Source organism: Oncorhynchus mykiss, chromosome 13, assembly GCF_057628025.1.
Source record: "Oncorhynchus mykiss isolate SJ-2025 chromosome 13, ASM5762802v1, whole genome shotgun sequence".
Taxonomy (NCBI): Eukaryota; Metazoa; Chordata; class Actinopteri; order Salmoniformes; family Salmonidae; genus Oncorhynchus; species Oncorhynchus mykiss.
The window spans coordinates 31725823-31751034 of NC_143034.1; the positions used below are offsets into that span (position 1 = coordinate 31725823).

General features: G+C 42.4%; 1 protein-coding gene across 1 annotated transcript in view; it reads left to right on the forward strand.

Moving 5' to 3' along the window:
* The window catches only part of LOC110485978 (protein kinase C alpha type), a 230461-nt gene extending 209179 nt beyond the window's left edge, over positions 1-21282 (forward strand). The window contains exons 16-17 of the mRNA XM_036940643.2: positions 6393-6533; positions 17120-21282. Coding sequence (XP_036796538.1) covers positions 6393-6533; positions 17120-17290 — 312 coding nt within the window. The 3' untranslated portion in view covers positions 17291-21282. The remainder of the gene's footprint in view (positions 1-6392; positions 6534-17119) is intronic.
* The last annotated feature ends 3930 nt before the right edge of the window (positions 21283-25212 follow it).

Here is a 25212-nt window from a genome sequence, read left to right on the forward strand (position 1 = left end):
CCGCCAACCCTGATGTCATAGCCGTGTCTGAATCCTGGCTTAGGAAGGCCACCAAAAATGCTTAAATTTCCATCCCCAACTACAACATTTTTGTCAAGATAGAACTGCCAAAGGGAGCAATCTACTGCAGAGATAGCCTGCAGAGTTCTGTCATACTGTCCAGGTCTGTGCCCAAACAGTTCGAGCTTCTACTTTTAAAAATCCACCTTTCCAGAAACAAGTCTCTCACTGTTGCCGCTTGTTATAGACCCCCCCTCAGCCCCCAGCTGTGCCCTGGACACCATATGTGAATTGATTTCCCCCCATCTATCTTCAGAGTTCGTACTGTGAGGTGACCTAAACCGGAATAGTTTAGCACCCCGGCCATCCTGCAATCTAAACTAAACTAGATGCCCTCATACAAATTATCAAGGGACCTACCAGGTATAACCCTAAATCTGTAAACATGGGCACCCTCATAGATATCATCCTGACCAGCTTGCCCTGTAAATACACCTCTGTTGTCTTCAACCAGGATCTCAGCAATCACTGCCTCATTGCCTGAGTCCGAAATGGGCCTGCGGTCAAACGACCACCCCTCATCACTGTCAAACGCTCCCTAAAACACTTCAGCGAGCAGGCCTTTCTAATCAACCTGGCCTGGGTATCCTCATCCCGTCAGTATGCCTGGTTGTTCTTTAAAAGTGCTTCCCTCACCATCTTAAATAAGCATGCCCCATTCAAAATATGTAGAACTAAGCCCTTGTTTCACTCCAGACCAGCACAAGAACATCCTGTGGCGTACTGCATTAGCATCGAAAAGCCCCTGCGATATGCAACTTTTCAGGGAAGTCAGAAACCAATATACACAGTAGGTTAGGAAAGCTAAGGCTAGCTTTTTCAAACAAAAATTTGCATCCTGTAGCACTAATTCCAAAATGTTTTGGGACACCATAAAGTCCATGGAGAATAAGAGCACCTACTCCCAGCTGCCCACTGCACTGAGGCTAGGAAACACTGTCACCACAGATAAATCTATGATAATAGAGCATTTCAAGAAGCATTTCTCTACGGCTGGCCATGCCGTGGCTACCCCTACCCTGGCCAACAGCTCTCCACACCCGCAGCATCCCCCCCCCCCCCCCCCCCCTCGCTTCTCCTTCACCCAAATCCAGACAGCTGATGTAATGAAAGAGCTGCAAAATCTGGATCCCTACAAATTAGCTGGGCTAGGAAATCTGGACCCTCTCTTTCTAAAATTATCAGCCGAAATTGTTGCAACCCCTATTACTAGTCTGTTCAACCTCTCTTTTGTATCGTCTGAGATCCATTAGGAAAGGTGGAGACACTCCAGACCCAAACTGTTATAGACCTATATCCATCCTGCCCTGCCTTTCTAGTCTTCAAAAGCCAAGCCAAGATCACCAACAATTTAGAATCTCACCATACCTTCTCCACTATGCAATCTGGTTTCCGAGCTGGTCATGGTTGCTCCTCAGCCACGCTCAAGGTCCTAAACGATATCATAACTGCCATCGATAAGAGACAATACTGTGCAGCTGTATTCATCGACCTGGCCAAGGCTTTCAACTCTGCATTCTTATCGGCAGACTCGATAGCCTTGGTTTCTCAAATGACTGCCTCGCCTGGTTCACCAACTACTTCTCAGATAGAGTTCAGTGTGTCAAATCAGAGGGCCTGTGGTCCGGACCTCTGGCAGTCTCTATGGGGTGCCACAGGGTACAATTCTCGGGCCGACTCTTTTCTCTGTATTTATCAATGATGTCGCTCTTGCTGCTGGTGAGTCTCTGATCCACCTCTACGCAGACGACACCATTCTGTATACATCTGGCCCTTCCTTGGACACTGTGTTAACCTGTTGCGACGAGCAATCCCGTATCCGGGAGCGTAATTATAGCCTCAAGCTCATTAGCATAACGCAACGTTAACTATTGATGAAAATCGCAAATGAAATGAAATAAATATATTGGCTCACAAGCTTAGCCTTTTGTTAACAACACTGTCATCTCAGATTTTCAAAAAATGCTTTTCAACCATAGCTACACAAGCATTTGTGTAAGAGTATTGATAGCTAGCATAGCATTAAGCCTAGCATTCAGCAGGCAACATTTTCACAAAAACAAGAAAAGCATTCAAATAAAATCATTTACCTTTGAAGAACTTCGGATGTTTTCAATGAGGAGACTCTCAGTTAGTTAGCAAATGTTCAGTTTTTCCAAAAATATTATTTGTGTAGGAGAAATCGCTCCGTTTTGTTCATCACGTTTGGCTAAGAAAAAAACCAGAAAATTCAGTCATTACAACGGCGAACTTTTTTCCAAATTCACTCCATAATATTGACAGAAACATGGCAAACGTTGTTTAGAATCAATCCTCAAGGTGTTTTTCACAGATCTATTCGATGATAAATCACTCGTGGCAGTTTGGTTTCTCCTCTGTTCAAAATGGAAAAATACACGCACCTGGAGATTACGCAATAGTTTCGACAGAGGACACCGAGCGGACACCTGGTAAATGTAGTCTCTTATGGTCAATTTTCCATTGATATGCCTACAAATACGTCACAATGCTGCAAACACCTTGGGGAAACAACAGAAAGTGTAGTCTCATTCCTTGCGCATTCACAGCCATATAAGGAGACATTAGAACACAGCGCATTCAAAATCTGGCTCACTTCCTGTATGAAATGTCATCTTGGTTTCGCCTGTAGCATTAGTTCTGTGGAACTCACAGACAATATCTTTGCAGTTTTGGAAACTGTTTTCTTTCCAAAGCTGTCAATTATATGCATAGTCAGGCATCTTTTCGTGACAAAATATCTTGTTTAAAACGGGAACGTTTTTCATCCAAAAATTAAATACTGCCCCCAGAGGTTCAAGAGGTTAACAAACCTCCAAACGAGCTTCAATGCAATACAATACTCCTTCCGTGGCCTCCAACTGCTCTTAAATGCTAGTAAAACTAAATGTATGCTCTTCAACCGATTGCTGCCCGCCCCCGCCCGCCTAGCATCACTACTCTGGACGTTTCTGACTTAGAATATGTGGACATCTACAAATACCTAGGTGTCTGGTTAGACTGTAAACTCTCCTTCCAGACTCACATTAAGCATCTCCAATCTAAAGTTAAATCTAGAACCAGCTTCCTATTTCGCAACAAAGCATCCTTCACTCATGCTGCCAGACATACCCTTTGTAAAACTGACCATCCTACCGATCCTTGACTTCGGCGATGTCATTTACCAAATAGCCTCCAACACTCTACTCAGCAAATTGGATGCAGTCTATCACAATGCCATCCGTTTTGTCCCCAAAGCCCCATACACTACCCACCACTGCGACCTGTATGCTCTCGTTGGCTGGCCCTCGCTACATTTTCGTCGCCAAACCCACTGGCTCCAGGTCATCTAAGTCTTTGCTAGGTAAAACCCTGCCTTATCTCAGCTCACTGGTTACCATAGCAACACCCACCCGCAGCACATGCTCCTGCAGGTATATTTCACTGGTCATCCCCAAAGCCAACACCTCTTTGGCCACCTTTCCTTCCAGTTGCTGCCATTGACTGGAATGAATTGCAAAAATCACTGAAGCTGGAGACATTTCACCATCACTAACTTTAAGCATCAGCTGTCAGAGCAGCTTACCGATCGATCGCTGTACCTGTACACAGCCCATCTGTAAATATCACACCCAACTACCTCATCCCCATATTGTTATTTATTTTTTTGCTCTTTTGCACCCCAGTATCACTACATGCACATCATCATCTGCACATCTATCACTCCAGTGTTAATGCTAAATTGTAATTATTTTGCCTCTATGGCCTATTCATTTACTTAACTCCCTCATCTTACTACATTTGCACACACTGTACATAGATTTTTCTATTGTGGTATTTACTGTACATTTGCTTATCCCATGTGTAACTCAGTGTTGTTTTTGTCGCACTGCTTTGCTTTATCTTGACCAGGTTGCAGTTGTAAATGAGAACTTGTTCTCAACTGGCCTGCCTGGTTAAATAAAGGTGAAATTAGAAATTTAATTGTAAAAATATGCCAATTAGGGGAGGGATGGTAGGGTTAGTGGAAATCTATTTTAAAAATGTAAATACAGTTACAGTTAAAAGTTTGGACACACCTACTCCTTCGAGGGTTTATCTTTATTTTTAATATTTTCTGCAATGTAGAATAATAGTGAAGACATCACAACTATGAAATAACATATATGGAATCATGTAGTAACCACAAGTGTTAAACAAGTCCAAATATATTTTATAATTAAGATTCTTCAAAGTCGCCACCCTTTGCCTTGACAGCTTTGCACACTCTTGGCATTATCTCAACCAGCTTCAGGAGGTAGTCACCTGGAATGCATTTCAATTAACAGATTTGCCTTGGTAAAAGTTCATTTGTGGAATTTCTTTCCTTAATGCGTTTGAGCCAATCAGTTGTGTTGTGACAAGGTAGGGGTGGTGCACAGAAGATAGCCCTAATTGTTAAAAGACCAAGTCCATATTATGTCAAGAACAGCTCAAATAAGCAAAGAGAAACGACAGTCCATCATTACTTTAAGACATGAAGGTCAGTCAATCCAGAAAATGTCAAGAACTTTGAAAGTTTCTTCAAGTGCAGTCGGATAAACCATCAAGTACTATGATGAAACTGGCTCTCATGAGGACCGCCACAGGAAAGGAAGACCCAGAGTTACCTCTTCTGCAGAGGATAAGTTCATTAGAGTTACCAGCCTCAGAAATTGCAGCCCAAATAAATGCTTCACAGAGTTCAAGTAATAGACACATCTCAACATCAACTGTTCAGAGGAGACCGTGTGAATCAGGCCTTCGTGGTCAAATTTCTACTAAAGGACACAAATAATAAGAAAAAACTTCCTTGGGCCAAGCAACACGTGCAATGGACATTAGACCAGTTGAAATCTGTCCTTTGGTCTGATGAGTCCAAATTTGAGATTTTTGCTTCCCATCGCTGTGTCTTTGTGAGACACAGAGTTGGTGAACGGATGATCTCCGCATGTGTGGTTCCCAAACGGAAGCATGGAAGAGGAGGTGTGATGGTGTGGGAGTGCTTTTCTAGTGACACTGTCTGTGATTTATTTAGAATTCAAGGTACACTTAACTAGCATGGCTACCACAGCATTCTGCAGCGATACGTCATCCCATCTGGTTTGCGCTTAGTGGGACTATCATTTGTTTTTCAACAGGACAATGACCCAACACACCTCCAGGCTGTGTAAGGGCTATTTGACCAAGAAAGAGAGTGATGGAGTGCTGCATCAGATGTCCTGGCCTCCATAATCCCCAGACCTCAACCCAATTGAGATGATTTGGGATGAGTTGGACCGCAGAGTGAAGGAAAAGTAGCCAACAAGTTCTGAGCATATGTGGGAACTCCTTCAAGACTGTTGGAAAAGCATTCCAGGGAAAGCTGGTTGAGAGAATGCCAAGAGTCTGCAAAGCTGTCATCAAGGCAAAGGGTGGCTATCTGAAGAATCTGAAATATAACAAATATTTTTATTTGTTTAAACCTTTTTTGGTTACCACATGATTCCATATGTATTATTTCATAGTTTTGATGTCTTCACTAGTATTCTACAATGTGCTGTACAAAATGTACACTACTGTTTTCTTCTTTTATAATATATAATATATGCCTTTTTAGCAGATGCTTTTATCCAAAACAACTTACAGCAGTGTGTTCACACATTTCTGTACGGCTGGCCCCAGTGTGAATCCAACCCACAAAGAGTGGCTGTCATTATTGACATTTGTCGTGATGTTGTTTGAGTGTGGTTACTGCTCTACTTCAGCAAGGAAATACGTTTGTTTGATGGTTTTTCAATGTCGGGTTTTTTCTACATAGTGCGCCCCCACGTCGCCTCCTGCTGTGCGATTGTAAGTGACAACCATAGCACATTACATCTAGGAGAGAGGACGATTGTATCCCTTTTTAACAACTCCCATCTGTTTGGCTCCCTACTGACCCAGAAAAAAAGAGAGAATAAGATTGAGAGAACAAGAAGAGGACGCGTAGAAAATAACTGCCCCCATATTGACTATAAACGACCCTAATTTCAATGGTCTCCACTAAACTCATGACTCATGTTCCCATTCCTCCCTTCTTATTTTCCCAACCTCAGCCAATGAGCAAATAGTAGAATATAGAATCGATTTAGTCTTTCGATTTCTATGGCTATCTATCTTTCCATTTCTAGTCTGTCCACGCCAGCCTCTGCTTGATGATGACCTCATAGTGGAATTTAGATCTACACCTATCTCTATGGCCCTTTCCTGATTGACAGAATAGTGACATGTTTATCTGTAGAATTGCCATTCTAGCTGTTCTAACTCTATGGCCCTTCCCTGCTTTTCCCTCCCAGCTGATGACCAAACACCCGTCGAAGCGTCTGGGCTGCGGCTCCGAGGGAGAGAGGGACATCCAGGAGCACGCCTTCTTCAGACGCATCGACTGGGAACGCCTCCAGAACCGCGAGATCCAGCCCCCCTTCAAGCCCAAAGGGGTGAGTCACACACACACACATACACACAACCTACAGTACCCATGTCTGATTAAAATGAGGTTTAAAATAAATGTACATTGTACATGCGGTTTGCTGTCGTCATCTATATTTCTTCTTTAATACAAAATGATTGAAATGGAGACGCAGTCGTAGCTTTGTGTTCTTTCAGTGGCACAGTGAGTCACATCCCCTGTTCATTGGTATGTTTGGCCCGTTTTCACACACAGTGGACATATACTCCACTGAGGAGTGTGTGTGTCCTATTTGGTTGCTTACTATCCGATGCGATCTCAGTTTCGCATTCGGATGAGTAACAACACCCACTCACACACACATGCACACATTTATGTGTACACATACAGTGCCTTGCGAAAGTATTCGGCCCCCTTGAACTTTGCGACCTTTTGCCACATTTCAGGCTTCAAATAAAGATATAAAACTGTATTTTTTTTGTGAAGAATCAACAACAAGTGGGACACAATCATGAAGTGGAACGACATTTATTGGATATTTCAAAGTTTTTTAACAAATCAAAAACTGAAAAATTGGGCGTGCAAAATTATTCAGCCCCCTTAAGTTAATACTTTGTAGCGCCACCTTTTGCTGCGATTACAGCTGTAAGTCGCTTGGGGTATGTCTCTATCAGTTTTGCACATCGAGAGACTGAGATTTTTTCCCATTCCTCCTTGCAAAACAGCTCGAGCTCAGTGAGGTTGGATGGAGAGCATTTGTGAACAGCAGTTTTCAGTTCTTTCCACAGATTCTCGATTGGATTCAGGTCTGGACTTTGACTTGGCCATTCTAACACCTGGATATGTTTATTTTTGAACCATTCCATTGTAGATTTTGCTTTATGTTTTGGATCATTGTCTTGTTGGAAGACAAATCTCCGTCCCAGTCTCAGGTCTTTTGCAGACTCCATCAGGTTTTCTTCCAGAATGGTCCTGTATTTGGCTCCATCCATCTTCCCATCAATTTTAACCACCTTCCCTGTCCCTGCTGAAGAAAAGCAGGCCCAAACCATGATGCTGCCACCACCATGTTTGACAGTGGGGATGGTGTGTTCAGCTGTGTTGCTTTTACGCCAAACATAACGTTTTGCATTGTTGCCAAAAAGTTCAATTTTGGTTTCATCTGACCAGAGCACCTTCTTCCACATGTTTGGTGTGTCTCCCAGGTGGCTTGTGGCAAACTTTAAACGACACTTTTTATGGATATCTTTAACAAATGGCTTTCTTGCCACTCTTCCATAAAGGCCAGATTTGTGCAATATACGACTGATTGTTGTCCTATGGACAGAGTCTCCCACCCCAGCTGTAGATCTCTGCAGTTCATCCAGAGTGATCATGGGCCTCTTGGCTGCATCTCTGATCAGTCTTCTCCTTGTATGAGCTGAAAATTTAGAGGGACGGCCAGGTCTTGGTAGATTTGCAGTGGTCTGATACTCCTTCCATTTCAATATTATCGCTTGCACAGTGCTCCTTGGGATGTTTAAAGCTTGGGAAATCTTTTTGTATCCAAATCCGGCTTTAAACTTCTTCACAACAGTATCTCGGACCTGCCTGGTGTGTTCCTTGTTCTTCATGATGCTCTCTGCGCTTTTGACGGACCTCTGAGACTATCACAGTGCAGGTGCATTTATACGGAGACTTGATTACACACAGGTGGATTGTATTTATCATCATGAGTCATTTAGGTCAACATTGGATCATTCAGAGATCCTCACTGAACTTCTGGAGAGAGTTTGCTGCACTGAAAGTAAAGGGGCTGAATAATTTTGCACGCCCAATTTTTCAGTTTTTGATTTGTTAAAAAAGTTTGAAATATCCAATAAATGTCGTTCCACTTCATGATTGTGTCCCACTTGTTGTTGATTCTTCACAAAAAAATACAGTTTTATATCTTTATGTTTGAAGCCTGAAATGTGGCAAAAGGTCGCAAAGTTCAAGGGGGCCGAATACTTTCGCAAGGCACTGTACATACTTACACACACACACACACACACACTATGCAAGCGTGCACAATAGACGCACACACAAACACACACACACCTGTGAATGTCCTGCGGCCGTCTGTCACCATAGTAGAGCCAAGGAACACTCCCATCTGGTCTGTTGTCAGATCAGATTGGGCTGCATCTGAATGGAGTCTGTTTGGCCACTCTCACAGGTTACAGTCCAGTCCGGTCCAGCACCATTTGTTTAGCATGGCAAAGCCCCAGCGGCTATCGTCTCTCAGTCGTCGCACTGAACCAAAGACAACCTTTTCTAACGACAAAGCCTCTGCATGGGCTACAATACAGTACAACAATACTACTCATTTTACTCACATGTATACCACAATAATTCCTCATTTAACCTCATGTTTTCATATTGTGTATATATATTTCAAGCAGTACTACAATGTAAGTACACATAGTATGTGCTTAAATCTCCCAGCAATGAGAATATTCCCCAGAGACAAACATTTACACACACACACACAAATGTGTAATTACAAAGCAGTGGTTACATAGTGGAGCAACAGAGTGTGTAATAACACACTTTTTCATAATAAAGTGTGTGTGTGTGTGCGTTCACACGATATGAGCGGCCTCGCTGTCATACGAAGTCAGGGAGTGTTTTTGAATCCCTGTGTGTACACACACACACACACATACTTTATTATGAAAGTGAAGTAGGCGAAAGGGATGAAGTAGGTCATTCGGTGTGCACGTTCAGCTGTGTGCGTGTCTTCATTGTCTATCTTCCTTTTAAATATGCATGCACTTCTGTTCCAAACCCCAGATGTCTCCAGTGCTTCTCACAAGGTGAATACTGGCGTCCCACTGTCCCTGTAGTCTCGCGCTGGATTCAATTTGTGTGTGGACTCCAGTATGAGTATGTGGGTAGATGAAATTGTTACTTACGAGCCCCTAACCAACAATGCAGTTTTAAAAAATACGGATAAGAATAAGAAATAAAAGTTACAGGTAGTTAAAGAGCAGCAGTAAAATAACAATAGCGAGACTATATACAGGGGCGTACCGGTACAGAGTCAGTGTGCGGGGGCACTGGTTAGTTGAGGCAATATGTACATGTAGGTAGAGTTAGTAAAGTGACTATGTATAGATGATAACAACAGAGAGTAGCAGCGGTGTAAAGGAGGGGGGGGGGGGCAATGCAAATAGTCTGGGTAGCCATTTGATTAGATGTTCAGGAGTCTTATGACTTGGGGGTAGAAGCTGTTTAGAAGCCTCTTGGACCTAGACTTGGCGCTCCGGTACCGCTTGTCGTGCGGTAGCAGAGAGAACAGTATATGACTAGGGTAGCTGGAGTTTTTGAAAATTTTTAGGGCCTTCCTCTGACACCACCTGGTATAGAGGACCTGGATGGCAGGAAGCTTGGCCCCGGTGATGTACTACCCTCTGTAGTGCCTTGCGGACGGAGGCCGAGCAGTTGTTATACCAGACAGTGATGCAACCAGTCGGGATGTTCTCAATGATGCAGCTGTAGAACCTTTTGAGGATCTGAAGACCCATGCCAAATATTTTCAGTCTCCTGAGGGGGAATAGGTTTTGTCGTGCCCTCTTCACGACTGTCTTGGTGTGCTTGGACCATGTTAGTTTCTCAGTGATGTAGACTCCAAGGAACTTGAAGCTCTCAACCTGCTCCACTGCAGCCCCGTCGATGAGAATGGGGGCGAGGTCTGCCCTTTTTCCTCTGTCTCTCTAATCCTCTTCTCCTTTCGTCCTCTCATCCTCATCCCCCTCTCATCCTCTCCTCCTCAATCACACTTCATGCCTGTTCTGACAGCTGGGAGATTGCCATTTAATAGCCAGGTACAGCGAGACCCAGATTATGAACACTAGAGGGTTTATCCATCTATCGGAAACAGAGCAGGACAGATAGAACGCAGGGGAGAATAACAAGAACACCTGCCACAGCAGCTATTTATAGATATAGTTTATCTAGACTCGTATTTAGAGAACCACTTGATATGTGGTTTAAGTTTGTAGAGATGGAAGTGGGTCAAAGTGGCAGGATGTGAGACTTGCTGATTAATGGTGATGGAATCACTGTGGTCAGGGAGCTTACCGTAAAACTTCAATTAATAGCCCGGGTGTTTATTTGCTTAAATCACTGAACACAACAGGCGCTTATTGGAGACAAACTTCTATTTGAGCCAGGTGTCTTATTTCCTTAATGAGCACAGCTTTTGCTCATTTGCATAGTTCATTGTTAAATTCCAGCATTCTAATAAATGTTTTCATTTCCTACACTAATGTGTTGTGATTTACACATGGCGTCATGTTCATTTTGTCTTAGTATGCCTCAAAAAAAAAAAAATAATGTAATAAAAAAAATGTTCCTTGACAGAATTATTCTCCTATTAACTGTGCATTTTCGGCAGTTCTCACTTGCCACTAGAGAGCGATCGGACGATTTCTAGGGGTTTGTACTCCCAAAGTTGTTGACTGTTTTTCTGCTTGTCAGCTAGCTAGCAGTTCTCAGCTGTTAGCAGTCAATGGTTAGCAGTTTCTTACTGGCTACATCATTTAATGTAACAAGTCAAACAATTCATGGTAATCTGGTGAATAACTAATTTGGAGCCAGCGTTTATTTAAAACTGACGTTTATTTTATTAAAATTTTTGCTGTTACCCGGGTATCAAAAGGGGCAGAAGGCTATTTGAGGGACTGCGTTTTAATTTCCTTTTCACGGTAGTCATATTGAGGAAGTGTTGGATTGGAACATAAAGCCAGGCACACATATAAAACACATGAAAAATACTGTCGGCACAAACACACCAATCTACATTTTGGACTGTCTATGAGTCACAGTAGATTTTGTAGGCAGGGAAATCGTGTTATTGGATAAAGCACGTCCACTTGTCCTGGTCTGTTTTTAGTGATGGTAATTTTCTGTGTTCTTTTTTGATTTTCCATCCAGATTCATGTGAGAACGAAACATAATAGTGTTATCTGATGACTAAAGAACAATTTTTGGATATTACTATAGTCGGACTGATATTAAAGGATGGATGAAACGAGAGGTATCCGCAGTTCACAAGGATATACCAGGTGTATCTTGGTGTTACAACTGTAGTGTTTTAAGTGTTGTTGACCAAAGAAGATGCCTTCAAGTGTTCACACCCATTGACCGTTTCCACATTTTGCTGTGTTACAGCCTGAATTTAAAATGGATTCAATTTAGATGTTCTGTCACTGGTCTACACACAATGTCCCAGAATGTCATAATGGAGTTGTGTTTATTGACATTTTTACCAAGTAATTAAAAATGAATAGCTGAAATGTCTTGAGTCAATATGTATTTGTTAAGGCAAGCCTAAATAAGTTCAGGAGTAAAATGTTCATTAACAAGTTGCATGGACTCACCCTGTGTGCAATAATGACTACCTCGTCTCTTTACCCCACACATACATTTATCTTTAGGATCCCTCAGTCGAGCAGTGAATTTCAAACACTGATTCAACCACAAAGACCAGGGAGGTTTTCCAATGCCTTGCAAAGAAGGGCACGTATTGCTAGATAGGTAAAAAAAAGTTGACATTGAATATCCCTTTGAGCATGGTGAAGTTATTAATTACACTTTGGATGGTGTATCAATACATCCACAAAGATACAGGTGTCCTTCCTAACTCAGTTGCCCGAGAGGAAGGAAACCATTTAGAGATTTCAGCATGAGGCCAATGGTGACTTTAAAACAGTTACATGTGATAGGAGAAAACTGAGGATGGATCAACAACATTGTTATTACTGCACAATACTAACATAATTGACAGAGTGAAAAGAAGGAAGCCTGTACAGAATAAAACATATTCCAAAACATGCATCCTGTTTGCATCAAGGTACTAAAGCAATACTGAAAATGTTTTGGCAAAGACATTACTGAGTACCACTCTCAAAAATGTCAAGCATAGTGGTGACTGCATCATGTTATGGGTATGCTTGTTATCGTTAAGTCTGGGGAGTTTTTCAGGATAAAAGCAAAATAATGGAGCTAAGCACAGGCAAAATCCTAGAGGTTAACCTGGTTGTCTGCTTTCCACCAGACACTGGGAGATGAATTCACCTTTCAGGAGGTCAAAATACCTGAAACAATAACCTGAAAGGCCATATAAACACTGGATTGGCTTACCAAGAAGACAATGAATGTTCCTGAGTGGCCGAGTTACAGTTTTGACTTAAATCACCTTGAAAATGGTTGTCTAGCAATGATAACCAACCGATGTTACAGAGCTTGAAGAATTTTGGAAAAAAAATAATGTGCAAATGTTGCACAATCCACGCGTGGAAAGCTCATAGAGATTTACCTAGAAAGACTCACATCTGTACTTGCTGACAAAGGTGCTTCGACAAAGTAGTGACTCAGAGGTGTGAATACTTATGCAAATGGTATTTCTATATATCATTTTCAATACATTTGACAAAACTTCTACTGGGGTATTGTGTGTAGATGGGTTAAAAAAATATATATATTTAATCCATTTTGAATTCAGGCTGTAACACAAAATGTGGATTAAGTTGAGGGGTATGAATACTTTCTGAAGGCACTGTAAGAAGATCATCAGAACAACAGCGAGAGGCTGTAGGTCGTTCTGTATTAAGAGCGGATTGGAGAGAGAGAAAGAGAGGTGAGAGAGAGAGAGACACCTCAGCAAGTATTTCAATAGAGACAGACACAGCCATTTATCATACTAAATAGAGTTCCTTTAATGTCTGTGTGTGTGACACGGAGAAAGACCCGAAGTAGGTCAAACAGCAGTTTGCGAGCATTGCCATCTGTCATTAAGAGTAGCACAGCGTAACGTGTACAATGAGTGGACATTGTAACAGACGTTCAACACAGCGGAAATGAAGCTGCGGCAGGTTTGAGTCAATTTCATTGGAGTCGACAGTCAGTCATCCAGAAAGTAAGCTGGAATTGCACTTGACTTCATGAATGAATTGAATTTAAGTTTAATTGACCAGAGACACATTTGCATATGGGGGGGTTTAGGTCTCAGAGACAAAGGGGGAGGATTTAAAAGAGGAGAGGAGGTGATAAGAGGTTGGGGCAGAAATGTATTGCTTTTTAGTGGAAGATGTGTTTTTTTTTTAATTTGGGGAAAAAATGTGGGAGATTGTTCGTCTCGATCGATATGAGATCTCTGTCTATCTGTGTGACTGACTGGCCACTGTTCAAACAAGACAAATGGCTATTTGCATAGTGATGCAGGCACCACTACGCTCGACTACTACAGTATTCGAGGAGACTGATAGAGGGTGACGGAAGGGATTTGTGCGGTATTCCTTTCATCCATCTCTTTTGTGGACACAAATCCCATAAACCTCATCATAATCTGTTGTGGCGTGAATGAATTTGTGGCTTTTCTTCAACAATATGCATTATAGGGAGATCTGTGCTCTTTTGCGCCACAAATGTGGCCATATCACTATGTGCTTTCTCTCTTCTATGTTGATGTGTGTTGTTGCTATCGCTCCTCTTCTCCCTCCTACTGCGTCTTGACACAGAGTGACAGTGGGTGGCTGGTGTCACTTGTCAGTCAGCGTAGGAGTCAAGGAGGACAGTCGGAGGCCCCAGGCCCACTGCGCACACGCACGCACGGACACACACATACACCACACAACTATGAATATAGGACAACGGGACTTTTCCCCTTCGAATCATCACTGACGTGCCGTGTAGACGACCACACCGACCCAATCAATGGAGGTTTTCCAACCACGGTGGAACACACACAGCTGTACAACAATGTAGGCCTCCATAGGGAATCCATAGTGAATTCCACTCTGGAGAAAGAACTTCCACATGCAGACACGGGCTTTCCATGATAAAAAAAAACCCACTATCATGCCCACCCAAACGTTACCGAACTGGTTCAGATTTGTACCTTTCACATGGTCCTTTCTGGCATGGATTCCGGCAACTATGTTGGGTGTATTTCTGAGGTGTCCTAATCAGGGATTGATGTAGATTTCGAGTCAATATATCACCAATCTTCCCCTATCTGCAAGGGTGGCCAATGGCGTTGCACCTTATTGACATGTAAATTCAACTAACCGATCTGAACACATAAACGTCCAAATAAATATTTCTGCGGTAGCAAGAGGAAGCATAACCAACCCTGCTACAGGTGCGCAACGGGGCCAGCACAGTACAGCTTGCATCTGCTTGTCTCGGCTAAGTAATGTGAATCAACCCATATCCTTTTCCCATGTCGGCTTACTGTACAGAGAGAGAGATATAGAGAGGGAGGGATATTCCCTGCCAGGTCCCTGGGGAGGTTTAAAGCCCATTAAGTGGAACAAACACACACACACACACACACAGTGTAGGTGGAATAACTGATGAGGACAGAGCGAGAAGAGGTGCAGCAGGGTTTCTGGTGTAAACAACAGAGCCACACTGTGAAGTTCGAGGATAAGTCTTTAATTCCCCGGTCCCCACTGCCTGTGCTCTCTGTAATGCCCCTGTGAACTTTGGTGTCTTATTATAGATTTACCATTGTCATTTTATGTGTTGACTGTATCCTTACTAATGTAATGGTCCTAAAGCGTTTTGAGCTGTTATCTATTTGAATTTACCCAATTGCCCAAGGTACTGGCGACAATCCTTAGACTCTTAAGACCCCAACCCAAGAGGGAATCACTGCAACCTACGCACCAGGATCCTCCAAAATAAACCACAATTTTGGGGGGGGAAGATTGCCTTTGAAAATAAGTATTCCAAACTCTACAGGCCTTCACTTATCGACTGTTAGAAGGCACACTGTGTCACGAAGTGGAATTGAGGCCTTCACAAGTTCAAGCCACAGCGCGAGGCGCTTTAAAGGGTGTCAGAAGTGTGACGCGACTGACCGCAGTGCTCACAGCGGTATTTTTGGTGTTGGCGGCCATTTTGTGCCATTTGCGTCTCAGTCGCCCTAATGTTCTTCAGTAATGCCGTAGGGCTAGAGCAGCAGCTCTTATTCAGATGTATTGCCATACTGTCATGTAACAACCACGCAAAATACGTAAGCAGACGTATTCCCCAGTCACTCTGGATAAGGGCATCTGCTAAATGACTCCAATGTGAAGTGTAAATCCATTTTCTCTGCCCATTTTGCATTCAAATTTCTTTTTAAACATACACAACACAATTTTAAATAAGACAACTGAATGCTGGCGTGACTCCATTGAGAACTACGTCATACATACATACATACATACAAATCCATCGCATGCTGTATGTTTTCTAGGACTATCATCTTGCAGACGACAGAAGTGAGATGTTTCACCCATATGCTCCCAGAGCGTTCACGTAGTTGACCTTGGCTTGTTAGCTGTGGAATGCTAATCCAACCACCCCCCTCGCCTGATACGTCTCCCTGCCATTGACAGGTTTGGATAGCCCCGTCTTTACAGTCGCGATGAAAGCTGCTCCACATTTCTCACGTTCAGTTGCAGACGTTTGCTCTGCTCTTGTCAACACGCCAATTAACCCTTTGACAACCTCGCTGTACATCGATTGGCCACGTGGCTATTTTGATTCAAGTGAACTTTTCGTCTGTCGCGACACAATCAGATTTGACATTTGAGGTGAGATGTTACATAAGACCTTACAGTGGGGTGTGAAATTATTGACACCCTTGGTAAAGATTAGCAATAATAAGGACTGTATAAAATAAATAATTCAACTATTGTATGCGCAAAAAAAAAATTGAAAGTATTTTATACTGATACAATTGCTCAGAGAAAAAAACTTTATTTTCAAAAGTTATATGTTTTTTCAAAACGGTAGGGGTCATATTTATTTAACACAGTTGTTATTGCTCATCTTTATTTTACATTTACATTGGAGTCATTTAGCAGACTCTCTTACCCAGCACAACTAACAGTAATGAGTGCATACATTTTCATATTGGTCCCCTGTGGGAATCGAACCCTACTGCACCAACGGAGCCACACTTAATCAAGTGTGTCAATAATTACAGACCCCACTGTACATCCAAACAACACGAGGAGCTCGATCAAAACAGGTTACTAGGTCAGAAGTGGCTAAGACGTGTTTGACTGTAGAGGTCCTGACATCTCCCTCAATTCCCTCGGCGACTCTGTCCAACGTCTTGTTTGTGCAGTACTGATTAGTGTTTCACAGCTGCGCGCCAATGTAACTTTTTAAACCATTGGATTCAATTGCATTAAAAACATTACAATCCAGGTGACTGGGAATTCCTCCCAAATGGCATCCTACACCCTCTATCGTGCACTACTTTAGAGCCCCTAGGGCTCTGGTCGAAAGAAAGAGAATGGGGTGTAATTTGGGACTCAGGCTGGGATGTAGAGCATGTCATGTGATGTTAGCATGGAATCAGGAGGGGGAGAAATAGCGGTATCAGGTGCGAAATGTTCTCTTTCCCCCCGTTCTCTCGTTTAGCAGACCAGGCGATGGAGGTGGAGGGATATATAATGAAGCCCAGTTTCACATGTACAGTATTTCTGACCTTTGTGTGTTCCGTATGCTACAGTTGCAGCCACCTACGCCTCCCATTTTAAAACCTCTCTTTCGCTCTCTCTCTCTCTTTCTATCCCTCTCTCGCAGTGCGGCAAAGGGGCGGAGAACTTCGACAAGTTCTTCACGCGCACCCAGCCCCAGCTCACGCCCCCCGACCAGCTGGTCATCGCCAACATCGACCAAGCCGACTTCTCAGGCTTCTCCTTCATCAACCCCCAGTTCGTGCACCCCTCCCTGGTCTCCCTGCACACCGTATGAGGGGGAGGGGGCCACGGACGTCCCTTCCTACCTCTGCTCCCTACCTAGCACTAACCCTCCAACTGCAGCCTCTTCAAGCCAAACTCCCAATCACCAAAACTGGTCCAACTCTACAACAACAACACAGACCCTGATATCAACCGCCATTTTGAGTTCCTCTATCAATGTATTAATGATGTGTCCTCTAGGAATGGGACTTGGGGCTCTGAGGGAGAGGAGTTGGTGAGTGGAAGTGCTGTGTGTTAATGGTGATGGGGAGGATGAAGGTTTGAGGAAGGAGATGTATGTAGGGTTGATATACTTTCCCACCCACCTGTTGTGTTTGTTTTCGGACGGGCAATTGTTTGAAATGAATCATGATAGATGTTGAAATGAATCATGACAGATATTGAGATGAATCATGACAGATATTGAAATGAATCATGACAGATATTGAAATGAATCATGACAGATATTGAAATGAATCATGATAGATATTGAAATGAATCATGACAGATATTGAAATGAATCATGATAGATATTGAAATGAATCATGACAGATATTGAAATGAATCATGACAGATATTGAGATGACTGTCCTGTTGTTTTGAATGTGTGGGGACAAAACCCATGAAACTATGCCAGTTTTTTTTTCTGATTCTAGAGCGAAGGGTTAACTTCTTGTTAAACCCTGTACTGGCTATACTAGTCTCCATTGAAACCCAAGGCCACTACAAACATAATATCTTGTTTTGAGCTATTGGGTCAGAGCCAAATATGAGGTCAGTACAGGGAGACTATGTTTACAGTTTTACCTTGTGTTGGTGAGATTTTATTTCAATATGTGTCATTACAGGTGCCCCTATGTTTCAATATACATCAAATAATACACACCCAGTACGAATATCATGACACACTAACAATAACACGCACATACAGATGTAGGATCTTAATTTGATCACCCCATTGCAGGAAAACTTTCCTGCATTGCAAACTAAAATGTGTAATGTGTTTGAGGTTTAAAAAGGCTTCTGAAGTTTGTAATTTCCACTTAGACATTTCAGACTTGGTTTTTTTCCCTTACGAAAAATGTATCAACCCCTAAAAAAAAAAAGGCTATTAATTATAATCCACATAATAACTCACATTTCCTGTAGCCGCACAGATTATTTTCCTGCTGTAGCAAACTGGCTCAAATTAAGACCATACATCTGTACACACGTGTTACATTAACACAGGGATATCTTGAACCTTGAACTCCAGGTTGTATGGTTATCTTGTCATTAGGTTTACAACTGTGAGTGGACATTGAGACAGAACGCAGTAGAAGTTGTGGTCAGATGAAGTAGGCAGTGCAACAGTCCCATCTTCTTTCAACACCTACACGAGAATCACAGGTTAACAGAGGTATAAAGGTGGTCGTTCCAAAAGCAAATGGTGATCAGGTAGCACTACTTTGTGACAGCCTTTTTACTATCCTCCTGTCCCAGCTTTGTTGTCACTCTGCCCACTTATCAAAAAGGCCCTCAATGGCCATGATTCTCTTTAACCTGAAGAAGTCCTTCAATGTTAAGTTCCCGAGGGAAATTTATTGAGGATTTAGGAAGTAAATTACCTAAAACTCTTCTTTTTTTTTGTTGAGAGGTAGCAACTAAATTTAAATTGATGTTGAGTTATTGTTTGCTTACTCAATGAACCGTGCAATATTATATTGCATGCTTATACCCTTCTACATGGCTATAACGCCATTCTAACCATGTTGACTAGAGTATCACGTTATTAAAACGTTTAGTTCCCTTTTCTGCTTTTATGTGATGTCATGCACCCCCCCCCCCGCCCCCCCCCCCCCCCAATTAGTTCTAATTAATATTTTAGTGTAACACATACCAGTGTATTAACTCTTTTGTAAATATTAATGAGCTATTTAAAAAAAAAAAAAAGTATAGTATCTCGCAGATTTTATACCTACAACTGAATGTGATTTTATTATGTTAGATAGGTTAACATATTTCTATGTAAAAAATAAAGTACCCCAAAATATCAACTTTGTAACAATTAGGTGACAAAGTATTTTAATCGAGTCGGTCGGGATTAGCAAACCGAGAGAAACATCTGGACGACTTTTTGCCGATATTATCAAACATTTTCCGTTTGCTCTCGTCTCCGTCGCACATATCCGATGTCCTTGAATGCGATCGCTGAGTGAGTTGACTGAATGTGTGCCTGGCTCTTGTATCTGCATGTTGTTGGCGAGGATTTAAAAATAAGTTTAACAAAATGATATAAATGCTGCATGATACTCAGTACCAGTAACCAGGCCCCTGGTTGGATAGCAAAGGAGTCTCCGCCCAAACACCAGATCCAAGATCAGCTGAACCTACCCTAATCCTAGCCATTCACAATTAGGAGGCTATGGTCAAATCTGACTACAGATATGCGGTTAGGGGAACTCCTAAGCACATCTCTGTACTAGACCAGATGGGACAACTTGCTCTCTAGTGTCTCAATGAAGGGGTTTTGTTTCTTCTTATCGTTAGTATTGTTTGTTCGTATAAAAAAAAAAAAAAAATTTACATTATTTGTATTGTCGTCGTTTTTTTGTTTGGTTATAGATTCTGCTCAAGTAATACAGGAATATTTTGCGGAATTATCATCATAGCAATTCATATCTTAACATCTAACTGTTGCTAGATTTATACAATTCCCTCGACTTTTGCTCCTATAAACCTTTTCCTAACCTCGTAACTGTGCCAAACCTGAAACAGCCAGAACCCGACAATAGCAGCGTTGCACTAGCTGTAGTCATACCAATGACCCGTCAATACCGAAATCTTATCAATACCGATGTGTTGTCAATACACATGTTTTTTTCAATGCCGATGACTCGTCAATACAGATGTCTCTCCCTGGTAGACTCTTGGTGGTTAGTCCAAGAGAGCGTGCCAACACCACATTTCACAACGTATTTCCGACCCATGTGCTTCTCGCTAAAAATATGTAGCTAAGGGATTGCTAATTCAAATAATGTCGACGTGGTTCTGATGCCAGACAATCCGGCAGTCGTTTCTTGTAGTTTATTTTTATTTTTATGTCACGTTAGCAGCCTACACCTCTGTGGGAGTTTACCTTTATGCTCTATAGCCGGACAGCAGTATGACCCTTCTGCGATACCATGCCTGCTTACCCCTTACCTTAACTCCCTGTGCCTATCAGTCAGTGTGTGTGTTTACATGTGCGTGTGAGAGAGGGAAGGAAGGAAACCATAAATGAGTGGTTGTTGAGTGAATAAATGAGTGAGTGTGTGGATGAGTGAATAATTGATCGGTGAACAACCCCGTTCCTCATCCTATTGGCCTGTTAAACCCCCCGTCTGGGTAGCTCATCTCCTCTGTCCATCCTTCCATTCCTCCCCTCTTCCTCAGTGCCTGGGCAATCGATCCATTCCCTTACTGACAAAGCCCTCATCCCTTCTCCTTCAAGATCCAATCAGTTCATGAAAGCAGTTTCGTCCGAGAAACTCGCCTCTACAGGCTGACACCTACCTGCCCTTCTTGCCCCTTCCAACCCTCCCAAAACGTACTGGGGAAAGAATTGGCCAAATGTGTTCTTTTTCACCTTCGTTTACATCCTGCTTTATATTTTCCTTTGCCTTAGCTCCTACGTGGTGTGTCCCAAATGGCACCCTATTCCCTAAATATTGCACTACTTTTGTCCATAAGCCCTGGTCAAAAGTAGTGCACTATATAGGGAATGGGATGCCATCTGAGAAACAGCCAGCCTCTTCCCCCATTCTCTGTTGATTCATGTCCAAACCAAGCGCTTCTTCTGTCCCTGTACATAATGATTTAGATATCTACATAGACTTGTAAAAGAAAGAATATATTGTATTTTGCAAATGGTTTATGTTCATTCTCCCCAAAAACCCTTTGAAAGCGAGTCTGAGCTACTTACCTTGTAATCAATAGTGTAATTTGTACCTACTGTATGATAATGCAAATAAAAAATAAAAAATGGCTATTCGGAAGCTGTCTTTTTTACTCAACTCATCAAAATCCACCATTATAAAAAGCCATTCCTGGCAATGACCTGACTCTATTTAAAGGTCTTGGGTGACACTTTGCGGTCCATAATAAACCATTTATAAGGCATTTACAAAAAGTTTGCTCGCCATTTACTAATCATTACTCCCACATTGAAATTAAACTGGTCACTCCCAACATTTTGAAAGTGTTTCTAAAGTACACATGGCGCTCACTTTAAATTGCAAAAACAGCACTGATGATTCATATGGTGAACACACAGTTTATAAATGCCTTGTAAAAAGTTTATAACAGACTCTTTAAAAAAAGGTGACATTGCTGTCAACTCGCATTCATCAAGTGTTCTGATTGCACTCAAAATGGGACTGGTTTTTCTAGTCTGATTTTAAGAGATGCATCTCCTGCAGAGCCACAATATCGCTGTCACGGTTTCCTCTCTACTGCTGACATGGACAGGAAGTTTGCAATTGATATAAACCATTGGGAAATTTGATTTGAGCAAATAAAGTATGAAAAGGCACAGAAAATGGGGGTTTCAGATGTGAGGAGGAGAAGTCAGACGACCTTACCTGGTTCTATGGTTGTCAACGCATCTCCACTAACAGCAAGAGGACAGACTATAACCAGGAAACAACTTTCACTGGACAGTTGGTCCAGTTTTAAATGTTATATGGACACAAAGTCACAATGGCATTTCTCATAAATGTCTGGTGAAAATGAAGCCTCCTGATTTATGATCCCTTGCGGGAATTAACACATGCGATGGAAGAGGTTTTACAGTATGTCCACAATCTCCTGAAGCTTCCGTAACAGACGTCCAAGTGTCTCTTGCCATTTGGAAAAGCGTGATGAACCGTAACCAAGGTTCAGTAAGCCTGACTTACCATCACATGTGAGGACCAGGGGTGAGTTCATACGGACATTAAAGTTTAACAAGCGAAGCGTGGAAACGAGGTGCTGAATTTTTCATTGTGAACGCTGCGGCACAATCAAAGTATTTTTGTCAGCCGCTGGCTTTCTCATTTACAAGCTCGCTGGCACAGGAAGGCCCCTGCACCTTTGGCAACTAGGATACAAACAGAATACAAAAACTATACTAAGCTGTGGTAGGTAGGTTGGTTGGTAGGTAGGTAGGTAGGTAATGACATTGCTCACTGTAATGTTTGTGTACTTAATACTTATAATTTCATATCTGTGTTTGTGTGAATGCATTTGGTGGAAGAGCTTGCGATAAGCATATTCTTGTACTGTGTACGCTACACTATATCATGTGCATCATGACAAATCAACTTTGATGTGGCACGGACAGACATGTGAGTACTGTACACCAAACCTTATGCAGATGTGTTAGTAGGTTGATCATCAGCTCCATTGCCGGGTAGACTGAAGGACATGCTGGTGTTGATGGAGGACTATGGGTGTAATGGTCAGTTCTGTTAGAACTTATCAGAAACTGCAGCGTTGAGGCGGATCTACAGAGCGGATATCTTACCAACCAACCAGGCTCCACGGTGCCTGAGGGGCCAATCAATGAGGTGGAAGGAGCTACATGCATTTCATGTCATTTCAATTCGGTCAATTCAAGGGACGAAATTCAAATATTGTGAACAAGCAGATATACAGTGCATTCGGAAAGTATTCAGACCCCTTGCCCTTTTGGATTCCTCACCAATCTACACACAATAGCCCATAATGACAAAGCAAAAACTGTTTTTTATAAATGTTTGCACATTTATCCCCCCCCCCCAAAAAACCTGATATCACGTTTGCATGTGTTCAGACCCTTTACTCTCCACAGCATGATGCTGCCACCGCCATGCTTCACCAAAGGGATGGTGCCAGGTCTCCCCCAGATGTGACGCTTGGCATTCAGGCCAAATAGTTCAATCCTGGTATCATCAGACCAGATAATCTTGAGTCCTTTAAGTGCCTTTTGGCAAACTCCAAGCGGGCTGTCATGTGCCTTTTACTGAGGAGTGGCTTTCTCCTGGCCACTCTACCATAAAGGCATGATTGATGGTCCCTCTGACAGAGATGGTTGTCCTTCTGGGAGGTTCTACCATCTCCACAGAGGAACTCTGGAGCTCTGTCAGAGTGAACATCGGGTTCTTGGTCACCTCCCTGACCAAGGCCCTTCTCCTCCAATTGCTCAGTTTGGACGGTGGTTCCAAGCTTCTGCCATTTAAGAAGGATGGAGGCCACTGTGTTCTTGGGGACCTTCAATGCTGCAGTTTTTTTTTTTTGGTACCCTTCCTCAGATCTGTGCCTCGACACAGTCCCGTCTCTGAGCTCTATGGATAATTCCTTTGACCTCATGGCTTGGTTTTTGCTCTGACATGCATTGTCAACTGTGGGACCTTATATAGACAGGTGTGTGCTTTTCCAAATCATGTCAAAATCATTTACCACAGACGGACTCCAATCAACTTGTAGAAACATCTCAAGGATGATCAAAGGAAACAGGGTGCAGCTGAGCTCAATTTCGAATCTCATAGCAAAGGGTCTGAATACTCATGCAAACATTTCTCAAAACCTGTTTTTGCTTTGTCATTATGGGATATTGTGTGTAGATTGAGGGGGGGGGGGTATTTAATCAATTTTAGAATAATGCTGTAACATAAAATGTGGGAAAAGGGCTTTACAATGACTGATAGTCCCGTGGAAACATACAGCTCTCGGTCTCTCGTTCTCTCTCTCCCTCAAGAGGCCAAAGGCTGTTACACAGAAATGGTACAAACATACATCAAGCTCTTCGATGTTTATACGTTTCGAAATAAAAAGCAACACAAACAAATGACATCTTAGCACTCTGTCGTGGGCGCGTGGGTGGGGTGGGGTGGTGGGCAGGAGAGGAGCTGCCATTAGATTTGTTGAATCTCTCTCTCCCCCTCTCACTCTCTCCCTCGCATTCTCACTCTACATCTTAACAGCAATTAACCCTATTCAATAAGAGAGCATTTGCTGTCAGCCTGGTATAATTTAATTACTATAAGGCTGGTGATGAAGAGCCATGGGATCCCTCGCTGCCGTATTAAGCCGCCATGGGCCCCGTCCCAAATGGCACCCTATTCAGTACACTACTTTTGACCAGGGCTCGTAGGGCTCTCGTCAAAAGTAGTCCGCTATGTAGGGAAAAGAGTACCATTTGGAACGCAGGACCATATCATTGTGTCAACGGCTTCCCTGAATCTGAATCTAATGAACTGTCTGCTCTGCTCTACCAGTAACCATTAGGGATGTCTGCTCAACGTCTGAGCTGCTATGGCCTGCAGCTCTTAAAGTCTGTTCATTGCTCTAGTGGGAGTATTGGAAGCTCTGTGAAATCAATGGGTACTGTATGTTCAGGGAACTTGTTAAAAGGTCTTTCTCAAATCCAAATTCATTTATTGGCATGAGAAACAAACCATCAATGTATTCAATATACTTCACATTGTAATACAATAATAAAATAGAATAGTAAAAACGAAATAATAGAAATAACACTAAACTGATAACAGTGGATAGTAGTAGAAAGTATAATCAATAATTGGTTAAACATGAAAAATAACAAGCAACTATTATTAATACTAAAATGAATGCTGCCACTGTTATTTACACTAATACCACAACTATCCCTACTATTACCAATCTCTCTCTGTCTCACTCACTCACACACACAACCCCTGTCTCGTTTTACCAGAGTGTAGTGACAGCCACTCCTCTTCCCCAGAGTGTGAGCCACTGGTTTGAGATCCAGGCCCAAAACCTTTCTAATCCCTCATTTCTTTCTAATTTCTAATCTCTTTCTTTCTAATCTTTCTAATCCCTCATTTCTTTCTAATTCCCTCATTTAGTGAGCCACTGGTTTGAGATCCAGGCCCAAAACCTTTCTAATTCTCTATTTATCCAATTATGAACACAACA